This window comes from Hippopotamus amphibius, chromosome 4 (assembly GCF_030028045.1).
Source record: "Hippopotamus amphibius kiboko isolate mHipAmp2 chromosome 4, mHipAmp2.hap2, whole genome shotgun sequence".
NCBI classification, from domain to species: domain Eukaryota; kingdom Metazoa; phylum Chordata; class Mammalia; order Artiodactyla; family Hippopotamidae; genus Hippopotamus; species Hippopotamus amphibius.
In genome coordinates, this window is record NC_080189.1 from 77259649 (window position 1) to 77279820 (window position 20172).

Here is a 20172-nt window from a genome sequence, read left to right on the forward strand (position 1 = left end):
CAGTGATCCGATCCTGGGCCCAGTCCAGGCCGACCACACTCCAGGTGGGCCCAAGGGGCACTGACGTCACTCACGGCTCAGCACAGGAAGCACACAGCGGCAGGTCACCCCACAGGCTCTCTAGGACGGCCCCAGGACAGCACCTGGGCCAGGGCAGTTAGCATCCAGTTCAGGAAGAATCGTCCAGCCCAGGGGAGCCCGAGCCTTCTTGCCATGGACGGCAGTTGGCAGCACTGGAACTGTGCCCGGGCACCTCAGTGGATCGCCTCCCGGTTGGGGATCTCCAAGGGCCCCCCACTCCTTGAGGATCCTCTGGCACAAGACACCGGCCAAATAGATGCCAAATAGGTCTCTTGTGTGTGGCAAGACAGCCATCCAAAAGAAATCCCTCTTCCAGAGGCCAACCACCGGCTCCTGGGTTCCGAGGCCAGGCCAAGGCTACCACACAGGTGACCAGCAGGACCACACCCGGCCTGGGGCTGCTTTCTCCAGGGAAATGCCACCAGGACCACTGAGGCTCTTGTGGCCCCAGCTAAGGGGCTGCTCAGGGCCTGGTCCCCACGTGGACCCAGGAGTGCGGGCTGCACTGCACCTCTTCATTAAGGGAGACCCCAGGCTGGTGCCAATTCCACGGGGCCCCAGGTGGGTGGGGCATAATCCCACCTGACCAAAAGTCCTCCACCCGGCATGGTGACCACACCCAGTGTAGACACAGGGCCCAGCCTCCCCCCGGGACTCCTGCCCCATAAACTCCCCATCTCAGAAGGGGCCATCTCAGAACGGAGGGCTGAGCTGAAAGATGGAGCAAAGCACCCCTGGGGGTGCTAAAGCACGTGTGAGCTGAGTTTCAGACATTCACGCCCCCGACCCTCTGTCCCCCAGTGGAATTCCTCCTCTGCAGAGCGCTTGGTCGGCCCCAAGTGTATAAAGACAAAAGAAGCCAAACAGGGAAAGAACAAAGCGCCTGCGTCAGACCTGGGCCACCTAGTGGGCCCCACCCCACCCCCAAAGGGCCTCAGGAAGTAAGGGCCAACACAAGATTTACAAGGTGGGCAGTTAGGAAAAGAAGCTGCCTGATGTGTGTTCTCCCAGAGAGTCCCTGGTGTCCTCAGAGGGACCCTTCATAAGGGCAAATAACACACACACCCCAAAGGAAAAAACAAAAATTAAAAAAGGATTCATGAATCAAACCTCGGCAAATTCAAGAAAATTGAAATCATATCAAGCATCTTCTCAGACCACAACGCCATGAGACTAGATATCAGTTACAGGAAAAAAACTGCAAAAAATACAAACACATGGAGGCTAAACAATTGACTCTTAAACAACCAAGGAATCACTAAAGAAATCAAAGAGGAAATCAAAAAATATCTAGAAACAAATGACAATGAAAACACAACAACCCAAAACCTATGGGACGCAGCAAAAGCAGTTCTAAGAGGGAAGTTTATAGCAATACAGTCCTACCTTAAGAAACAAGAAAATGATTGAATAAACAACCTAACCTTACACCTAAAACAACTAGAGAAAGAAGAACAAAGAAACCCCAAAGTGAGCAGAAGGAAAGAAATCATAAAGATCAGAGCAGAAATAAATGAAAAAGAAAGGAAAGAAACCATAGCAAAAATAAATAAAACTAAAAGCTGGTTCTTTGAGAAGATTAACAAAATTGATAAACCATTAGCCAGACTCATCAAGAAAAAAAGGGAGAAGATGCAAATCAACAGAATTAGAAATGAAAAAGGAGAAGTCACAACGGACACCTCAAACATACAAAACATCATGAGAGACTACTACAAGCAACTATATGCCAATAAATTGGATATCCTGCAAGAAATGGATACATTCTTAGAAAAATACAATCTTCCAAGAATGAACCAGGAAGAAATAGAAACCATGAACAGACCAATCACAAGTACGGAAATTGAGGCAGTGATTAAAAATCTCCCAACACACAAAAGCCCAGGACCAGATGGGTTCACGGGCGAATTCTATCAAACATTTAGAGAAGAGCTAACACCTAGCCTTCTCAAACTCTTCCAAAATATTGCAGAAGGAGGAACACTCCCAAACTCATTCTACGAGGCTACCATCACCCTGATACCAAAACCAGGCAAAGATGTCACAAAAAAAGAAAACTACAGACCAATATCACTGATGAATATAGATGCAAAAATCCTCAACAAAATACTAGCTAACAGACTCCAACAGCACATTAAAAAAATCATACACCATGATCAAGTGGGGTTTATCCCTGGGATGCAAGGATTCTTCAATATACGCAAATCAATCAACGTGATACATCATATCAACAAATTGAAGGATAAAAACCATATGATCATTTCAATAGATGCAGAAAAAGCTTTTGACAAAGTTCAACATCCATTTATGATAAAAGCTCTCCAGAAAATGGGCATAGAAGGAAATTACCTCAACATAATAAAAGTCATATATGAAAAACCAAAAGCCAACATCATTCTCAATAGGGAAAAACTGGAAGAATTCCCTCGAAGAACAGGAACAAGACAAGGGTGTCCACTCTCACCACTATTATTCAACATAGTTTTGGAAGTTTTAGCCACAGCAATCAGAGAAGAAAAAGAAATCAAAGGAGTCCAAATTGGAAAAGAAGTAAAATTGTCACTCTTTGCAGATGACATGATATTATATATAGAAAACCCTAAAGACTCTACCAGAAAACTGCTAGCACTCATTGATGAGTTTAGTAAAGTAGCAGGATACAAAATTAATGCACAGAAATCTCTTGCATTGCTATACACGAACAACGGAAGAGCAGAAAGAGAAATTAAGGAAACTCTCCCATTCACCATTGCAACAAAAAGAATAAAATACCTAGGAATAAACCTGCCTAAGGAGGCAAAAGATCTGTATGCAGAAAACTTTAAGACATTGATGAAAGAAATCAAAGATGACACAAACAGATGGAGGGACATACCATGTTCCTGGATTGGAAGAATCAACATCGTGAAAATGACTGTACTACCCAAAGCTATTTACAGATTCAATGCAATCCCAATCAAATTACCAATGGCATTTTTCACAGAACTAGAGCAAGAAATCTTACGATTTGTATGGAAACGCAAAAGACCCCGAATAGCCAATGCAATCTTGAGAAGGAAAAATGGAGTTGGTGGAATCAGGCTTCCTGACTTCAAACTATACTACAAGGCCATAGTGACCAAGACAGTATGGTACTGGCACAAAAATAGAAAGGAAGATCAGTGGAATAGAATAGAGAACTCAGAAGTAAGCCCAAACACATCAGGGCACCTTATCTTTGACAAAGGAGGCACAAGTATACAATGGAAAAAAGACAGCCTCTTCAATAAGTGGTGCTCGGAAAATTGGACAGCAACATGTAAAAGAATGAACTTAGAACACTTCCTAACACCATACACAAAAATAAACTCCAAATGGATTAAAGACCTACATGTAAGGCCAGACACTATCAAACTCCTAGAGGAAAACATAGGCAGAACACTCTATGACATACATCAAAGCAAGATCCTTTTTGACCCACCTCCTAGAATCATGGAAATAAAATCAAGAATAAACAAATGGGACCTCATGAAACTTAGAAGCTTTTGCACAGCGAAAGAAACCATAAACAAGACTAAAAGGCAACCCTCAGAATGGGAAAAAATAATTGCCTATGAAACAACAGACAAAGGATTAACCTCCAAAATATACAAGCAGCTTGTGAAGCTTAATACCAAAAAAGCAAATAACCCAATCCACAAATGGGCAGAAGACCTAAATAGACATTTCTCCAAAGAAGACATACAGATGGCCAATAAACACATGAAAAGATGCTCAACATCACGAATCATCAGAGAAATGCAAGTCAAAGCCACAATGAGGTATCACCTCACACCAATCAGAATGGCCATCATCACAAAATCTGGAAACCACAAATGTTGGAGAGGGTGTGGAGAAAAGGGAACACTCCTGCACTGTTGGTGGGACTGTAAGTTGGTACAGCCACTATGGAAAACAATTTGGAGGTTCCTTTAAAAACTACAAATAGAACTACCATATGATCCAGTCATCCCACTCCTGGGCATATACCCAAAGAAAACCATAATCCCAAAAGAAACTTGTACCATCATGTTTATTGCAGCACTATTTACAATAGCCAGGACATGGAAGCAACCTAAATGCCCATCAACAAATGAATGGATAAAGAAGATGTGGCATATATACACAATGGAATATTACTCAGCTATAAAAAGGGATGAGATGGAGCTATATGTCATGAGGTGGATAGAACTACAATCTGTCATACAGAGTGAAGTAAGTCAGAAAGAGAAGGACAAATATTGTATGCTAACTCACATATACGGAATCTAAAAATGGTACTGATGAACTCAGTGACAAGACCAAGGACGCAGATACAGAGAATGGACTGGAGAACTCGAGGTATGGGAGGGGGCGGGGGGTGAAGGGGAAACTGAGTCGAAGCGAGAGAGTAGCACAGACATATATATACTACCAACTGTAAAATAGATAGTCAGTGGGAAGTTGTTGTATAACAAAGGGAGTCCAACTCGGGGATGGAAGATGCCTTAGAGGACTGGGGCGGGGAGGGTGGGGGGGACTCGAGGTGGGGGGAGTCAAGGAAGGGAGGGAATACGGCGATATGTATATAAAAACAGATGATTGAACTTGGTGTACCCCCAAAAAAATAAAAAAAAAAAAAAAGGTTCATGGCAGTTAGGAAAACAGTTCAAATATTAGCAGAAGATGGGAGCAGTATCCTTCCTGGTCACTACACCCACAGCCTCAATCACTGCTTGCACGTCCCTGACCACGGCTCTCACACCACCAGGGTCACTGCATCCGCCTTCCTGTGCTCAGTGCACCCACATTCCCGGCCACTGCTCTCAAACTCCCATGGTCGCCAGGACAACGTCCCACCTCCACAGCAGGCCTGAGACCCGTGGAGCCCTGTGCTCTGCCCACTTCCCCAGACTGGCCTCTCACCTGCCATCTTCCCCCACTCCGTGTGCATGCGTGTTGCACAGGGGCGTGCATGCAGTGCCCCCACTGCACAGGCAACGTGCAGCTCTGGGGAGACCACACTCTCCCCTCAGTGCTGCTCCCGCCCACTGAGGCCTCTGCCTGAAAGGGTTTCCCTGCTTTCACCCGGCAGCCTCCTGACCCCCAATCCTGAGGCACCCCAAGATCACCCCTATTTAGTATTCAAACTTCTCCACTGAACTTGATCCATTTTCAGCCTGCCGCCACCCACAGGGCCCCCAGCACAGAACTCAGAGCCTGTCCTCCAGAGGAGCCAGGTGTGTGGACGTGAAGGTCTGGTCCAAGGACGTCCGTCTCACAGTCACAGAGGGCAGTGTGGCCACAAGACAAGGAGGCAGCCGCTGCTCACGCACAGCGGCCCCTGCACCTCCCTGGGCATGTCCCATTTGGTCCATCAACGCACCACTCACCCCCCACTCCCCGAACCCCCCTACCCCGCACACACTCCCACCCCTCACCCTCCACACCTCCACCCCACCTTGCAAAGTTGCTGTGTGTTTGGTCTGTGGGCCGGGCCCTAAGACCCCTGGGCCCCTCTCACCTCCTTTCCAGCGCTCAGAGGGTGAACCCATTCATTCCCACCTCTGCTCAGTCACCGCAAGCTGGGTGGTGCTCTTGTCATTTTTTAAAGCATGGCTGGCTTTTCAACATCACTCGCAAGTGTGCTGTTAAATTAATGTAATTGCTTCTTAGCTATTTTCGAATTAATAGAAGTGTTTTAGAGCCGCCATCTTTCGAAAGAAGAAGGGCAGAAGGTCGGTAACTGTTGGAGCTGAGGGCTTCTACCCAAGAAATCACCATGCTGGTCCCTCTACTCTTGTGTATGATTGAAGTTTCCGTAATAAAAATAAAATAAAGTAAAAGCAAGTTATTAGAAAAACGTTTCTGATGGGCTCTTAGGAGCTCCTGCCATTGGGTTTCTAAGCCCTGAGGCTGAGGCCCCCGGGCTGTGGTCGCCATACCTAGGTAGGGGCGGGGGACCTAGGCGCAGTGCTGTGTAACCCTCGGTATCTTCACCTAGGGCACCTCCTGGTGTTGGGGCCCCGGCTCACCCCACATGCTGGGGCACAGCCCCTCCAGGCGAGCCGGGCCACAGAACCGTGTGCCTCCCAGTCCCCACCCACTGGTCCACAGCACCTGCAGTATTTCACCACCTCTGTTCACCTTTAGACACCTGAATGCCGACTCTAGACACAAAGAGGCTCTCACCTCACTGCCCATTTCTGACCCCTGAACAAACTGGACTTCGGAAATGGGTCCCACCGCAGGAAATGGGTTCTCCAGGGACACAGTGAGTGCCTAGGAGCCACTTGTGATTCCTGCAGGTAAAGATCTGCTTTAAAATAAAGTATCAGAGATATTTCCATATCCTTAGGCTAAACCAGCAATGCCCCAAATGTGCTCACCGAGCTTCTCAACCATGCAGCAGGGCACGTGTGTTTGGGAAAGCAGGCATCTTGCAAAACAAGTGCAATTTCAGATCCCTTTGGCCATGGCTGATTCAGAACGCAACGCCTTCTCTTAACAAGAGAGTGTTTCTCCCATAAGGAAACTAGGCAAAGGCACCAAGAAAAGTGCACTAATGATTTCAGAGAAGGTCATCACTCCAGCACATCACTCCAGCATGAGGCTCCCCGTACCCCCCAAAATGCTCGCGACCAAGTTCTGCCAGCAGCAGGGAGCACAGTGTCCCAGGGCAGACACTCACTCAGACGCTCACGAGGCTGCCAGAGCGGATGCGGGAGGCACCCTTGGAAGAACGCAGTCTCACTCGGGCTCCCCAAGCAACTGCCGAGAAGGGTGCTAAGAGGGTGGTGCACAGGATGGGAGGCCAGGAAGGAGGGCCGGCCAGGGGGCCAGGGTCCCAGACACAGCCCGGGTTCGAGCGGGCAGGCCCTGCTGCGGTCGGCCATTCTCCGCATCCAGAGTGTGGCATCTGACATGCCCCCACCTGGGCACATGGTGCCTTGGGCCCCACACGAGCCGCTGCACGACCACAAGGCCCATCCGTCCATTGGAGGCAGCTGTGCTCCTGGAAAGCCAGGGTCTGCTTCAGCAAAGGAAAAGCTGGACCTGACAGAGTTACTCTGGACTTCAGAATCAAAACAGAAAGCTGCCTGCAGATTGGGAATGTGCCCACGGGCGAGGACTTTCCCCTCTTCAGGGCGTGGACAGCAGGAGGGAGAGCCCAGCAGGTCCAGTGATTCTGACACAACACGGGTGGGAGTCCTATCCTCGGAGTCCCTCTCCTGGGCATCCTGTCCCCCTGCACCCAGGTCACTCACCTGGGCAGGCAACCTGTTCTCCTGTACCCCAGTCCTTTGCTAGGCATCCTGTCCCCCTGCATCTGGATCCCTTACCTGGGCATCCCCTCCATCCGCACGAGGAGCCCTCCCCTGGGATCCCTCAGGAGCACAGCCAGAACACCCTGGTTCTGGGCCTGCAGCAGCACCACTGCCCACAGGCTCGCCATGGGCTGCAACCGCCTGACCAGGCCCCCTTCCAAGCTGCACCGCGCACCTCGGCAAGTGCCCCTACCTCTAGACCTAGACACACAACAGCCCCGTTCACTGCCCCAGTGCCCAGGCTGTGGGCCTTCCAATCACAGACCCTGTACCAAGCCTGGTACTGGATTCTGAAAGGAGAGTGGGTGGCCTCAAACCCAGAGACCCAGACTCTGCAGGTCTGGAGTGGGACTCAGGCCTCCTGATGCTGCCACCAGGTGCACATACACACATGCACACACATGCGTGTACACAGGCACCTACGTGCTCACAGAGATGCACAGACATTACACATGTGTGTTCACTTGTGCACACACGCACCCACATTCACATGCATGAGCACGAATACATTCACGCCCAGGTGCACACGCAGAGGCCCCACCCCCAGAGCTGCGTCCATGCTCTGCACAGCCCTGCCCAGAGAACAGGAGGGAGGAAGCCCTTCTGTCATCACCTCAGCCCTCGGCTGGAGGCAGAGTGAACACCCGCAGCTCAGGCATCAAAGCAAATCCGCCACCCTCCAATCCAGGAAGACAGCGTCCGGAGTTGAAGGGGACAGGGCAGGATCCAGGGAGGAGGGCCACAGACGTGGGAGTGAGGGGCAGCCTGCAGTGGGTGGGGAAGGCAGTGTCGGGCCCAGTGACGTGAGCCCGAGGAAGCCCAGCCTATCCTGCCCAGACTCACGCAAAGCAGACAGAGGGGAGAGGGACACAGCCGGGCGGGGGGCCTAGCCCTTGTCGCTCATCCCCAAGGCTCTCAGTCCTGCGTGCCCAGGCCTCCTCGCCCGACCATCCCATCTGGGCACACCCTGGGGCCTGGGCTCACTTCATGGGCTGCCTCTGAGGTCGTGCAGCTGGAGGGCTCCAGGCCCCATTTCCCCGGGGGGAGACACGTCCACCAGGGAAACGGTAAAAACAGTCAGAGTGTGTCGTGTGAGCGCGTGTGAACGTGTGCCTGCATGGGAGCATGTGTGCGGGTGTGTTCCTGTGTGAGCATGCAAGGATGTGTGTTTATGTGTGCCTGCAGGTGCGCGTGTGAGTGTGAGAGCGCAAGTGGGAATGTGCGTGAGTGTGCAAGGGCGAGTGTGCTTGTACGTGCACTGTGTGTGTGTGAGTGTGTTTGAATGTGAGCATAAGTGTGCGTGTGAGAGAGACAAGGGGACACGTGTGACTCGCATCGCCAAACGCGGCGGAACCCAGCGCTTGGGGTCAGGAAGGTCTCTTCCACCTGCCAGGATCAGCCCCTCGGCGCAACAAGGCGCCCGCAGTCTCGGGAGCAGGTCTCATCTGGGGGGTGGCCCAGGCCTCCTGGCTGCCGTGAGGCCCTTCCCACCCCAGCCCCAGCCCCTGCCCAGCCTGGCGCCCGGACAAGCCAAGCCCTGGGCCCGAGGAGGCCTCCGCGCAGACACGGGCCTCTGGCTGCTCTGCCGGGGACCCGGGCTGGGCTGTGCTACCAGGGCTCCCAACAGCACAGCCGGCCGGAAGCGATGGAAACACCCAGAGGACACAGCCCGGACAGACAGCCGGCCACCAGCACCCTGGGCATCTCTTTCAGCATTTGACCAAGACCAGACAAGGGGTCCCCCAGGCAGAGAAAATTCATAGGTCACAGGCTACAGTCAATCCGTGATGACAGGAGGCAAGGCCCACATCACGGAGCGCTGGCCCCACACTCCGTCCGCACCTGCACAGCCACGGCGTGTACGTCCCCGGGGGAAACCAAGGCACAGGGTCAGTCTCCTGCTCCCAGTGCCACAGCTCAGAGCAGAGCCCCTGCGGTGCCGCGAACTCCCTGCAAGCCCACCACCGCATCTGAGTCAGGAAAAGGTCCGAGGACATTTCTGGGCTCCAAGCCTGCAGGAACACTGCACAGCTGGCCCGTCAACCCAGAAGCGGGGCCCTGACCCTCTGGACCTCAGAGATGTGAGGGGAGACGGGCATCGCTCCAGAACCACAGTGAGCTCCTGGAAACAGCAGCAGGTGGGACATTTCCCCACAGGACCCGCTTGAGGGAGGTCTCCAAATGTTCCTTGTGGCCCGAGACCCAGGGCCTAGCAGCCCTTTGGCCTCATCCGTCCAGGACCTTGGCTGGAGCATGCTGTCCTCAGGAGGCCGCCCTGAGCCCTCTGTCTGCCCTGTCCCCTTCACATGCCTCCGAAGGTCACACACAGGTCCCCCAGCACAGACTGCAACCCCAGTTGTTGACCGGGGTCCCCAAAGACTAAATTCCTAGCGGGCAGGCAGTCTTGTCCCCACTGAGTCCCCAGCCCCTAGCCCGGGGCCTGGCACCCAAACGTGAATCACAGAACTGTCCAGAGAAGGCACTGCAGCCCAAGCAGCTGCAGGGGCTTCACGACCCCTCCACCAGGCCCACCTGGGGGGCCAGACTCCAGCATACAGACAGTATGCGGGTCCTGCGGCCACAGAGGAAAGCATGGAGCCCACAGGACTGCCCGGAGGTGGAACAGGTGGGAGCCTTTGCCCCACTGCCAGGACAGTTCCCCCTCACCAGGGCCCTACTTCCCTAAATCCTGCTGCCCTGGAGTGGGCGAGTCTGGGAGCGTCTTACAGTTAGAGCTGGCTTCCCTGGGAGGAGGATGACACAGCTGTGATGGAAACAGACCAGGTTTAGGGAGGGGACCGCCCATCAGACAAGGAAGCTGGGGGCACAGGTCCTAAGGAATCAAGAGTGCCTTGTGGGATGCCCACTGGGCGTGAACCTGGAGACCTGGAGGAGGCCCTGGGCAGCGTCCAAGGTTCGGGGAGCAGCCGGGCTATACGTGCAGGGGATGGGAAGCCGGGGCAGTAAGAGCAAGAGCCGTGGGGCTGAGCCCTGCCAAGTGACCGGAGGCCTGGGGGAAGAGCGTCCAGCTAAGGACAAGCCTGCGCCAGGAGGAGCCACCTCCTCCCTCCCTGCTTCAGCCTCGGCCAGGGCAGCACTGGGTCAGCCAAGGCAGGTGAGCAAACAGGTGACAGGACCCAGTCAGGGTGGGGGAGGGAGAGGGAGGTACCAGTAGCGGGTGGGGCAGTCAGGAGGCTGGGGGATGGGGAGAGTGCAGCGAGAGGGGCCCCACCTGGGACAGAGCCCAGCCAGAGGAGAGGAGCCCTGTCGGGGTGAGGGGCCAGCTGTGGGGCAGGGCCGCAGAGGTGGGCTGGTCAGGAGAAGGTCCCCGGGGGCGGGCGGGCGGGAGGTGCAAAGGACCAGAGCGGAAAAGGGCCAGTCAGTGGGGCAGAGGGCCTTGGGGGGAGGGCCCTGCCCGAGGAGGGGCTGGGCTGACGGAGGGACACAGGTCCTGATGGATGCCCCGGAGGCCCGCCTGGAAGGAGGGGTGGGAGACACATCGGGGCAGGAGGCAGGGGTTGCCAAAGCCTGTGTGGCAGCCAGCGCAGCCAGCACACATGGTGATTCTGAGAGCTGTCACCCGCCAGCACGCGGAGCTCAGACCTCACTGGAGGGGCGGGGGGAGTTCTGGCCAGCTTCCGCCTCGCCGGGACAGCCGTGATGTGATTTCTGTTACTCTTTCTGTGGTTTAGGCACTAAACATACTTCTTTTACATTGGTAGGCAACCAAAGTGCATTGCAAGTTGCACCCTGCAGAGGACCCTCACTCTCCCCCAATACGAAAAAATACAGCAACCCTGAGCCACTGGCCCAAAAAGCGGGCATCTGGGAGCTGTGAGGAGAGGGGCAGCACAAGAAGGAAGCTGGGGTTTTGTCCCCTGCACCCGTCATAGGCAAGGCACCCGAGGGGGCAGGGCACGCACCCCTGAGCCAGCAACCCTTCTCCAAAGACACCCTGCCTCCCCCACCATCACTCCTGCGCAATGACCTTCAGCACTGACCTTCACAAGCACTCCCCTGACTCTACTTCCCCACCACTCCCCTGCCCTGTCCCTAAGCCCTGTCCCCTTCTCCCCAAGCCTCGCCCTTTGCCCTTCCGCCTTCGCCCTAGAAGGGACAAGTCTGCCACCTCACACTCCCCCCCTTGCCTCACCCTCAAAGCCCCACAACCGCCAGGCTCTTGTGCTGGCCCTCCAGCCTGCCCACCGCTGCTGGCCCGGAGCACACCTCTGGTGCTCTTGAACGTGATGCCTTCAGTTCTGACACATTGCCCAGGTAAACAAAAGGAGCAACTGTGTTTAGGTACAACCAGTGGGCCCTGAAAGCAAGAGGCTGGGAGAGGGAGGGGACCCAGTCTGGTCCATACTTATGGGGCTCAACCTTGGTGCTGGAGCAGGTGGGAATAAGGCCATCTCCCCCAAACTCTTTCTGCTCTAGCAGAAAGCAGCAGGCACAGGCACACCCTCTTGGGGAGGGGTGGAGATCCCCAAATTTCAGCAGTGCAGTCACGTGGCCGGCTTTCTGCATGCCGTCCTCTGCCTCCCAGCATCTGGGCTGGCCTGGGCTCTACAGAGCCCAAAGCACAAGGCTGCTGCATCCCCAGAGCCCCAGACACTAGGGCGGCAGAGGACTGCTGCAGGAAAGCCCTAGAGCCTCCCTGCGGAGGGCCAGAGGCTCTGGGAGCCCACACTTGAACCCTGGTCTCAGTGCCCAGAGCAGGCTTTCTCCAGTGGGCATAGGACACACTGCGTATATGCAACAACGGCAGCACCCTACAGCCCACCTCATTCATCCAGCCCTTCTTCCACCTCTTTTTTGGCCTCTACCCCGTGTTGTGCAGGGCTTCTGCCTGCCCCGAATTCCATCCTGCGGGAGCAGCGCTGTCAGCAGGTGAGCGCACTGCAAGATGGCCGGGAGGCGGTGAAGCATGGTTAGCAGCGGACATGCTTCGGAAATGTGGGTGCCATCTTCTTCACTGGTCTCGAATACCAAGTTGCAGAGCTCACTAAGGACAGATTTCACAGACTCCCAGGTTTTTCTCATTGGAAGGGAGGATCCCTGGGGCACCATACAGTTGGATCACCGCATGTTTCTCTGCGGCTGTCCCCATGTATCTGTCAATATCACCACCACCTGTACCAACGCATGAACTTGAATACAAACATTGAAAAGAAGCCAAAAACAACTTAGAAGTGGCACAAGATTTCAAACATGTGCTATTCCAGTATGAACGTCTCACTTTCATCACAGTCCTACAGGGGAACTGCGATGCCCTTTAGACAGGTGGGGGAACTGAGGCTCAGGAGAGGAAGGAAGGGTCTGCACTGTCCAGGGAGCCACAGCCAGTAGCAGTGAACCCCAGATGTCTGCTCCGCAGGAGGGGCTCCCTTCCTCCCTAGAACACAGGGGGGGCATCTTATCCTGGGGGGGGGGGGGGTGGGTACAGAGATCTGAGTGCCGGGGGCACTTTTACAGACTCTCTCCCTTCTCTCTCTCTCTCTTTCTTTCCCTCTCTCTTTTTTAATCTTTTAATTCTCTAAAAGGAATGACTACAGGCTACATAGAACATTGGTTATTAAAAGAGGAGAAGACAATAATACAGCCTTTCACCGAAGCAGCTAACTGAAGCCCTGGGTGCACCAGGACTCAGCCGGGCCCCAGCCCAGGCCCGTCCACGTAGCCCAGGCCCTCTCCCCGCCTGGAGTGGACCTGGCCTCTGAGCCTCCCTCCTGGTTCTGGTAGGGAGGCTGTCCTTGCTGGGGGAGCCTGGCTGGAGGGACGAAACACACAACACATGGGAGGGCTGCGGGGGGAGAGATACAGGAGTGCCCCCTGAGAAGGTCAAACAAGTCCCACTCAAAGCCCATAGGATGCAAGGCAGGAGGCCTGCTGGAGAAGTGAACCCTCCAGTCTCCCCTCCCCTTTCTCCCTTCCCCCTCCTCTCCTCTCCTCCCCTCCCTGGGGACACGCAACCCTCTGGCCCTTTTCCCTTTTTTCTGCCTTTATCTCTGCCTCCTCTCTGTCTCTGGCCTTCACCCCTACTTCTCTTCCTCTCTTCCCCCCACACCCCCCTCTCCCCGCCCCTCTCCACATACTCCTCCTCCCCTCCCAGCCCCCAGCATACACTGGCCTCTCTGGGCCCTGAAATGTAGGTCCAGCACTGTCACTCTGGTGTGTCCCATGGCCCCTCTCACCCTGTGCATCCCACGAATCACCATCTGGGGGCACCCCCCTTGGTCCTTGGGTAGTGGGCCCTTGGTGGGGCTCCGGTCCCAGCTATCCAACTCCCATCACTCCCCCCACCTTGGCAGTTCTTCCCAAAGCCAGCTGTGTCCAGCCTCCCCTCCCCACCCGATCTCCCCATCTCCCCCATCTCCCCTTTTCTCTCCCTAAATGGTCTCCCCCTCCCCATTGGACTCCCACCACCCTCCTGCCAAAATGCAGCCAGAGGCAGAAACAAAAACCCTCCCTCAGGGCCCTCCAAGCCCAGGCGGGATGGGCTGAGCTTGCACGGAAAAGCTCCAAAAGCACCACACTGCTGCAAGACATTTGCCTCAGGCCCCTGGGGTCCTTGGCCTGAGAAGGAGCACGCTGGAAGCAGCCAGCATTGGGGTCCTCTCCATTGTCTTGCCCGCCCCCCAAAAGACAGTGACAAAGTTCAGGCGCTGCAAGCCTGGGTCCCGCCTGCGGCAGAGCAGGTCGAGGGGAACCAGAGCCCTGTGCGACCTTGGCAAACCCTGTCCTTCTGGACCCCAAACGGGTCCACAACTGGGCACCAGGGCGGCTGGAGGGAACCAAAGTCCTTGCCCCCTTCCCATCCCCATGGCGGCACGGTTGGGAGGGGGAGCTCTACGAGCACGCGCTCCAGGTTCCCGGCTCCAGGCGCAAGGGAGAGGAGCCCAGGGCTATGCGTGCAGCCCGAAGGAACCGTGACTGCCCTGGCCCTCTCCGCGTGCCTACTTTTCGTCCCTCCTGCTGGGATGGGTGCAGACAGAGAGCATCGGACCCGAGCTCTGGCTCCACTCGGCCGCTCACCAGCTGCCTGACCTTGGGCCAATCCTTGCCCTCTCCATGCTCGTCTACCATCTCCACACTCCACACCCAGAAGCGCTTTGTGGACTGTAACTCAGAAAAGAGTCCGGCCCCAGGGTTCCAGCCCCCACTGTGTCCCCAATTCTCTGAGTGACCTTGAACGTCTCCCCTCCAATTCGGGGCCTCAGTTTCCCCACCTGCCCAACCGGGAAATGAGCGCCCTTCTCCCCTCGTTCCCAGTCCCTCCCGGGCAGGTGTGTCCCAGACCGGATCGGGGGCGTGCGGCGGCACTCACCGTCCTCCAGAGACGTGGGCGCTTGGCGGGGACCAAGGTAGCCGTGACCAGCAAGTGCGAGGCGGCCACCACGAGCCCGAAACCGATGGCCAGCAGGCTGCGCACGGGCAGCAGGGCATAGGACACGAAGGTGACCAAAAGGAGCTGCCAGACGCCGTGGTCGGCAGCCGCGGGCACCGCTGCCACCCCGGCGCGGGCCCCGGCGGGGCCGCCAAGAGCGAAGGGACAGCAGAGCAGCGCGAAGGTGAGGCTGAAAAGCAGCGCGAGCTGGCCGACCTGCTGCAGCTGGGGCACCTGCAGCGAGCGGACGTTGGTGACCACGAGCAGCGCCAGGAAGAGCACGCAGTGCACGGGGTGCGAGCCCTTGGCCAGGCCGGGCGCGGGCCCCGGCGCGCCCAGCAGCTCGGCCAGGGCCAGCGCGCCCGCCAGCAGGCTGAGCACGGCCAGCGCCTTCAGCGTGGCCGCCTGCTCCAGCCGCAGCGTGTAGCCGCGGAACAGCGCCTCCAGCTCGGGGCACGCGAACTCCTCGCCGCACGCCCGCAGCCCGCGCCGGCCGCCCGGCCCCGCCGCCCGCTCGGCGCCCCCAGACTCGCCCGCGCCGCCTCCGCCTCCGCCGCCGCCTCGGCCGCGCGGCGCCCCCGCCATCCCAGCGCCATGCAGCGGGCGCGCCCCTCGCCGGCCGGGGCGCCGGGCGGGCGGGCGGGCGGCGAGGCGCCGGGGCGCGGCGGGCCGAGTTGGGGCGCCGGCTGCCCCGCGCGCGCGCCCCGAGCGCGTCCCCTCCCGCCCGCCGCGCCTGCGCACTGGCGCCGCCCGCGCCCCGGCCGCGGTGCTCCGGCGACCGCGCTGCGACAGCCGAGCTCGGAGCCACGGGCCTGGGCACGCGACGCCCACGCGCGCGCCCCGGCCCGCACCCCAACACTGCAGCCCGCGCCCCCCGCAGCCGGAGGGGCCGCGTGACCTCCGGCGCCCAGCTTGCCCCTCCCGGCCTCAGTTTCCCCACGGGTGTGCAGTGTCACCCACTGTGCTGTCTCTTGGGGCGTTAAAACTGCTGAAATTTTGCGCTTTTCCCCTGGGGGTGGGGGCTTACCTTGTCAAATGTTTGCGCCCCAAATAAAAGCAGCTCCCTCTATTCTAGAAGAACCCAAAGCGGGGCCCACGCTTGACTGCGGACCCCATAGCCAGGACCCTTCGAGGTGAAGCGATGGCCAAGGACCAGGAGGCGGGGAAGCAGGTGATCTCCTGAGCATCTCCCTCTCCCTAGCCCCTCTCCCTAGGACCCTCCACAGGACGGGCTGTGGGCAAGTCTTGCCCTGGTTCCTGCAGTCCCTGTGAGCAGGTGGTCAGGTAAGACAAGAAGAGCCCCTAGCCGGAGTTCAGGCCGAGGCGTGTGTGGCCAGTGCCAGCTGGGTGGGAAAGAGCCATGTTAGAGTCCTAGGGGTGAAGCATCTAGGGAAGGAGGTGCAGGGATGGGATGGGACACTAAAGGAGAAGGGATGCTGCCGTTTGCCTTAAGAGGAAACTGGAAACCCAAGTGATGGGGAGATGTTTTCCTCCAGCAGGACGAATGTAGGGATTGTTGCCATGGCGCATGTGTGGAACCCAAGGCTTATACTCATTCACTCTAAGGGAAGGGGCTTTGTGCTAGCCTTCACCTGCATTATGATCTCAGTGGCTCCATGGGGTCCAGGGCCTTTACACATGAGGATCCCAGAGTAAGCAGCTGGCTGCAGGAGGCGTGGAGAGGTGTCAGGACTCACAGCAGAACCCCTGTCCCCTCTGACATCCCTGTGATGCTTCTCATGAGTGGACCCCCATATGTACGGACCAGGAATTGGAGGTCACAGGAAGTCGCAGAGACCTGGAGGCTAACCCCCTGCAGAAGGTCCTCCCAAGGCCCACTTCCAGACAAACTGGTTTAATTAATGCAGCCCAGGCATGGGTCTGTCTTAGAGGTACTCCTTGGGGTCCAGGGGCTATAAGAACCACTGCACCATGTATTGTTATATGGGCACAAGAATTAGAATTTGAGGTGTGTTTCACATCTTTCTGGAATTGTATTAAGTTGAGCCACATGAAGTTGCCATTTTTGTAAAAGTCCAAAAGTAATCCCTTGTAAGATCTGATAGTTTTAAAGACAGCACCTCACAGACTCTGCCTAGGCCAGGAGCACTTCCACTTCATGCCCCCAGCAGTTCACATCAGCAAATTTTCGGTGGCCCTCAAGTCCCTCCTCCTGGAATGGCCTCCCCACACAGGGCACCTCCTCTGTGAAGCCTTCCCAACTCCCCCTGCCCCAGCTAACTGCTTCCTCACCCCAATTCCTACTCCCTCTAATACCCACCACTCTATCCGGTCATCAGTTCATTTGTCTCCAGCCCCTCACGGAACTGACAGCCCTGGGAGGGCAGCGTCTAAACCAGGAAGATCAGCTGCCTCCCCCTCATTTGGCAAAGTGTCTCTCTTCCATCACCTAATTTTCTCTCTGCCCCCAAATGGTAGCAAAGTCTGCAGGATTTTTCTTTTCAAGTTCTGAGTATCAAGAGTAGATTCTCTTATTAAAAGCTGTAGTATATAAGGATGCGGATGCAGAGAAAGGACCGGAGGACACGAGGTTGGGGGGGGGGGGCGGGGGGTGAAGGGGAAGCTGGGACGAAGTGAGAGAGTAGCATAGACATATATATACTACCAACTGTAAAATAGATAGCCAGTGGGAAGTTGCTGTATAACAAAGGGAGATCACCTCAATGATGGATGATGCCTTGGAGGGCCGGAACGGAGAGGGTGGGGGGGAGTCAAGGGAGGGAGGGAATTTGGGGATATGTGTATAAATACAGCTGATTGACTTTGGTGTACCTCAAAAACTGGTACAAGAGTGTAAAGCAATTATATTCCAATAAAAAAAAGCGGTAGTATATTTTTTTAATTTATTTTTATTTTTGGCCGTGTTGGCTCTTCTTTGCTGTGCGCAGGCTTTCTCTAGTTGCAGTGAGTGGGGGCTACTCCTCGTTGCAGTGCGAGGGCTTCTCATTGGGATGGCTTCTCTTGTTGCAGAGCACGAGCTCTAAGCGCATGGGCTTCAGTAGTTGTGATGCATGGGCTAAGCAGCTCCATGGCACGTGGGATCTTCCCGGACCAGAGATCAAATCTGTGTCCCCTGCACTGGCAGGCGAATTCTTAACCACTGTGACACCAGGGAAGTCCCTGTAGTATATTTTTTATCCTAATGATTTTATGAAAGGAAAGCTGAATGATATCCAATATCAAAGAGTAAAAGAACTATGATAAATTGACATGGGTGCAAAGTTCACAAATCAGTAGCACGTGCTTCCCTTGCCCAACAAATTTAATAGGCAAAATCAGCATCAACTCCTTTTCTCAAGAGCTTGTGTATAGCAGGGTTGGTGGAAAGAGATTCAGGCATGGGCGACATGCCCTTTGCTTGCTGCCACACACGATCCTCCTGACAAAGCACCCATGGCCATGGGGTAGGGTTCACGGTCCTTTTCACATCCATCATCCTGGAGAAAAGATTTATCACCCTTGTTTTGTTGATCAAGAGCAGAGACCTGGAGATGCTTGTGCAGTGCCGGAGACAGGAATGCACCAGAGCTTTGTGGGAGTTAACAGGGGCTCCGGCTTCCTAACTCCAGCTGGTAGGAGAGGTAGTTACTGTCACAGTGTGGACATAGGTTCATCTTGTCTCATCTCATCTTCTGGGTGGAAAGGGGAAGGCAGTTTGCACATGGGCAGTTTGCAGCCAGGGCCAACAGGGAAGTTATCTGAGAGACAGTCAAGTGCACACACCCTGCACTCTCGCTGGGTATCATGATTTGAACTGTGTCCCTCCCAAGTTCATATGCTGAAGTCCTAACCCCCAGTACCTCTGAACATGACCTTATTTAGAAATGAGGTTGTTGCAGATGTCATTCAGATGAGGCCATTTTGGAGTAGGATGCGTCCTAATCCAATATGACCAGTGTCCTTATACAAAGGGGTCGTTTGGAGACAGATAGACTCACACACGCAGGGAGAACAGTGGAGTGATGCGGCCACAAGCCAAGGCAGTACCAGAAGTCAGGAGAGAGGCAGGGAACAGATCCTCTCCCCACCGCCTCCAAGGGGAGCATGGCCCTCCCCATGCACCTTGATCTTGTGCTTCTGGCCTCCCACTTCCATAAGAGAATACATTTCTGTTGTTTAAGCCCCCAGTGTGCAGTCTTTTATTACAGGGGCCCTAGTAAACTAATACATCTAGCATGTGGTCTATCTTGGATAATGTTCCATGTTACACAGAGTTAATATTGACCAACAGCAAAGAGGTTGCAAAGATCACAAGGAGAAATTCTGCTCTTCTGAGGAGCACATCCTCCCCAGCAGAGGTGAGCAGATGGAGGGCACCGTTGTGGGCCATGTTGTGTCCTGCTGATCTGGGAGGACTGGCATTCAGTTACCTCCTGGTCACCAAACAAAAGCTGTCCTCTCCTCTGGGGGGGTTGGGGGCTTGTAGTCCTCTCCCCACTTTCATAAGGAGGGCTAGCGCCTCACTTGAGACAAGCAGGCAGTGCTTTCGCAGGAGTGATACCAATGAGCCTCCCTCTCACTTGTCGTCATTTACAATTCTCATGTGTATCTTTGCATTTGAGCCTCACAACTGCCGAGGGCCCTGGCCATCACAGAAACTAATCCAGTTTCACTGTGTTGCGCATGTGCGTGGTTCAGTACGGGCCCAGCCTAGAGCCAGGTCCAGCATCACGGACACCACAGGGGTGGGGCACCCTGAGTCACATAGCTGGGCTGCTATTCCAGCACCACCCTTCTCAGCTGTGTGACTTTGGGCAGCTTACTCAACCTCTCTGTGCCTCATGTCCTCCTTAGATTGAGTAGGTAACAGCCCCTGGCTCACAGGGTTATGGTGGGAAGAGAGGCCCAAGTGCACACAGAGCCCGCACTTGGTAAACCCAAAGTGCACAGTTTTTGCCTCTGATGAGCCAGTGTTCTGTGCACATAGGAACAGGGCAAGTGTCATTCAAACTCTTTGAGCTAAATGTGTGAGTTTCAGGCATTCTGAACAGAGACAGTGATACCAGGAAAGTCGCTCTAAGCCAGCTCGTTGAGTTCCTCTGACTTTGGCCAGAGACTGGGCTTCCAATCGAGTATTACTTATTCCATCCCCGACTCTGTATTTGGGGCAAAGCGCCCTCTGCGGGTATTTGGAAAAGAGACCCACCTCTAGTGGATTGACTCTGAGCCACTGTCAAAATGCAGGTTGGTCAGGAAAGAAGTGGGAAAATTTAATAGGGAACTACATTCAGCAAAGTTAATTTTGTCAGAGCCATTGCTAGGTAATCAAATGAGCCACGCGACAGGTTCAACAGACCTTTTAAAGTGGACAAACCCTGCAGCTGGGTGACCTGGGGGGCTCAGCCTCCAGGGCGGCTG

At 55.2% G+C, this 20172-nt stretch overlaps 1 protein-coding gene across 1 annotated transcript in view; it reads right to left on the bottom strand.

Annotated features, from left to right (window-relative positions):
- The window catches only part of ADCY1 (adenylate cyclase 1), a 117838-nt gene extending 102460 nt beyond the window's left edge, over positions 1-15378 (bottom strand). The window contains exon 1 of the mRNA XM_057732897.1: positions 14734-15378. Within this exon, the coding sequence (XP_057588880.1) occupies positions 14734-15378 (645 nt within the window). The remainder of the gene's footprint in view (positions 1-14733) is intronic.
- Positions 15379-20172: the final 4794 nt, after the last annotated feature.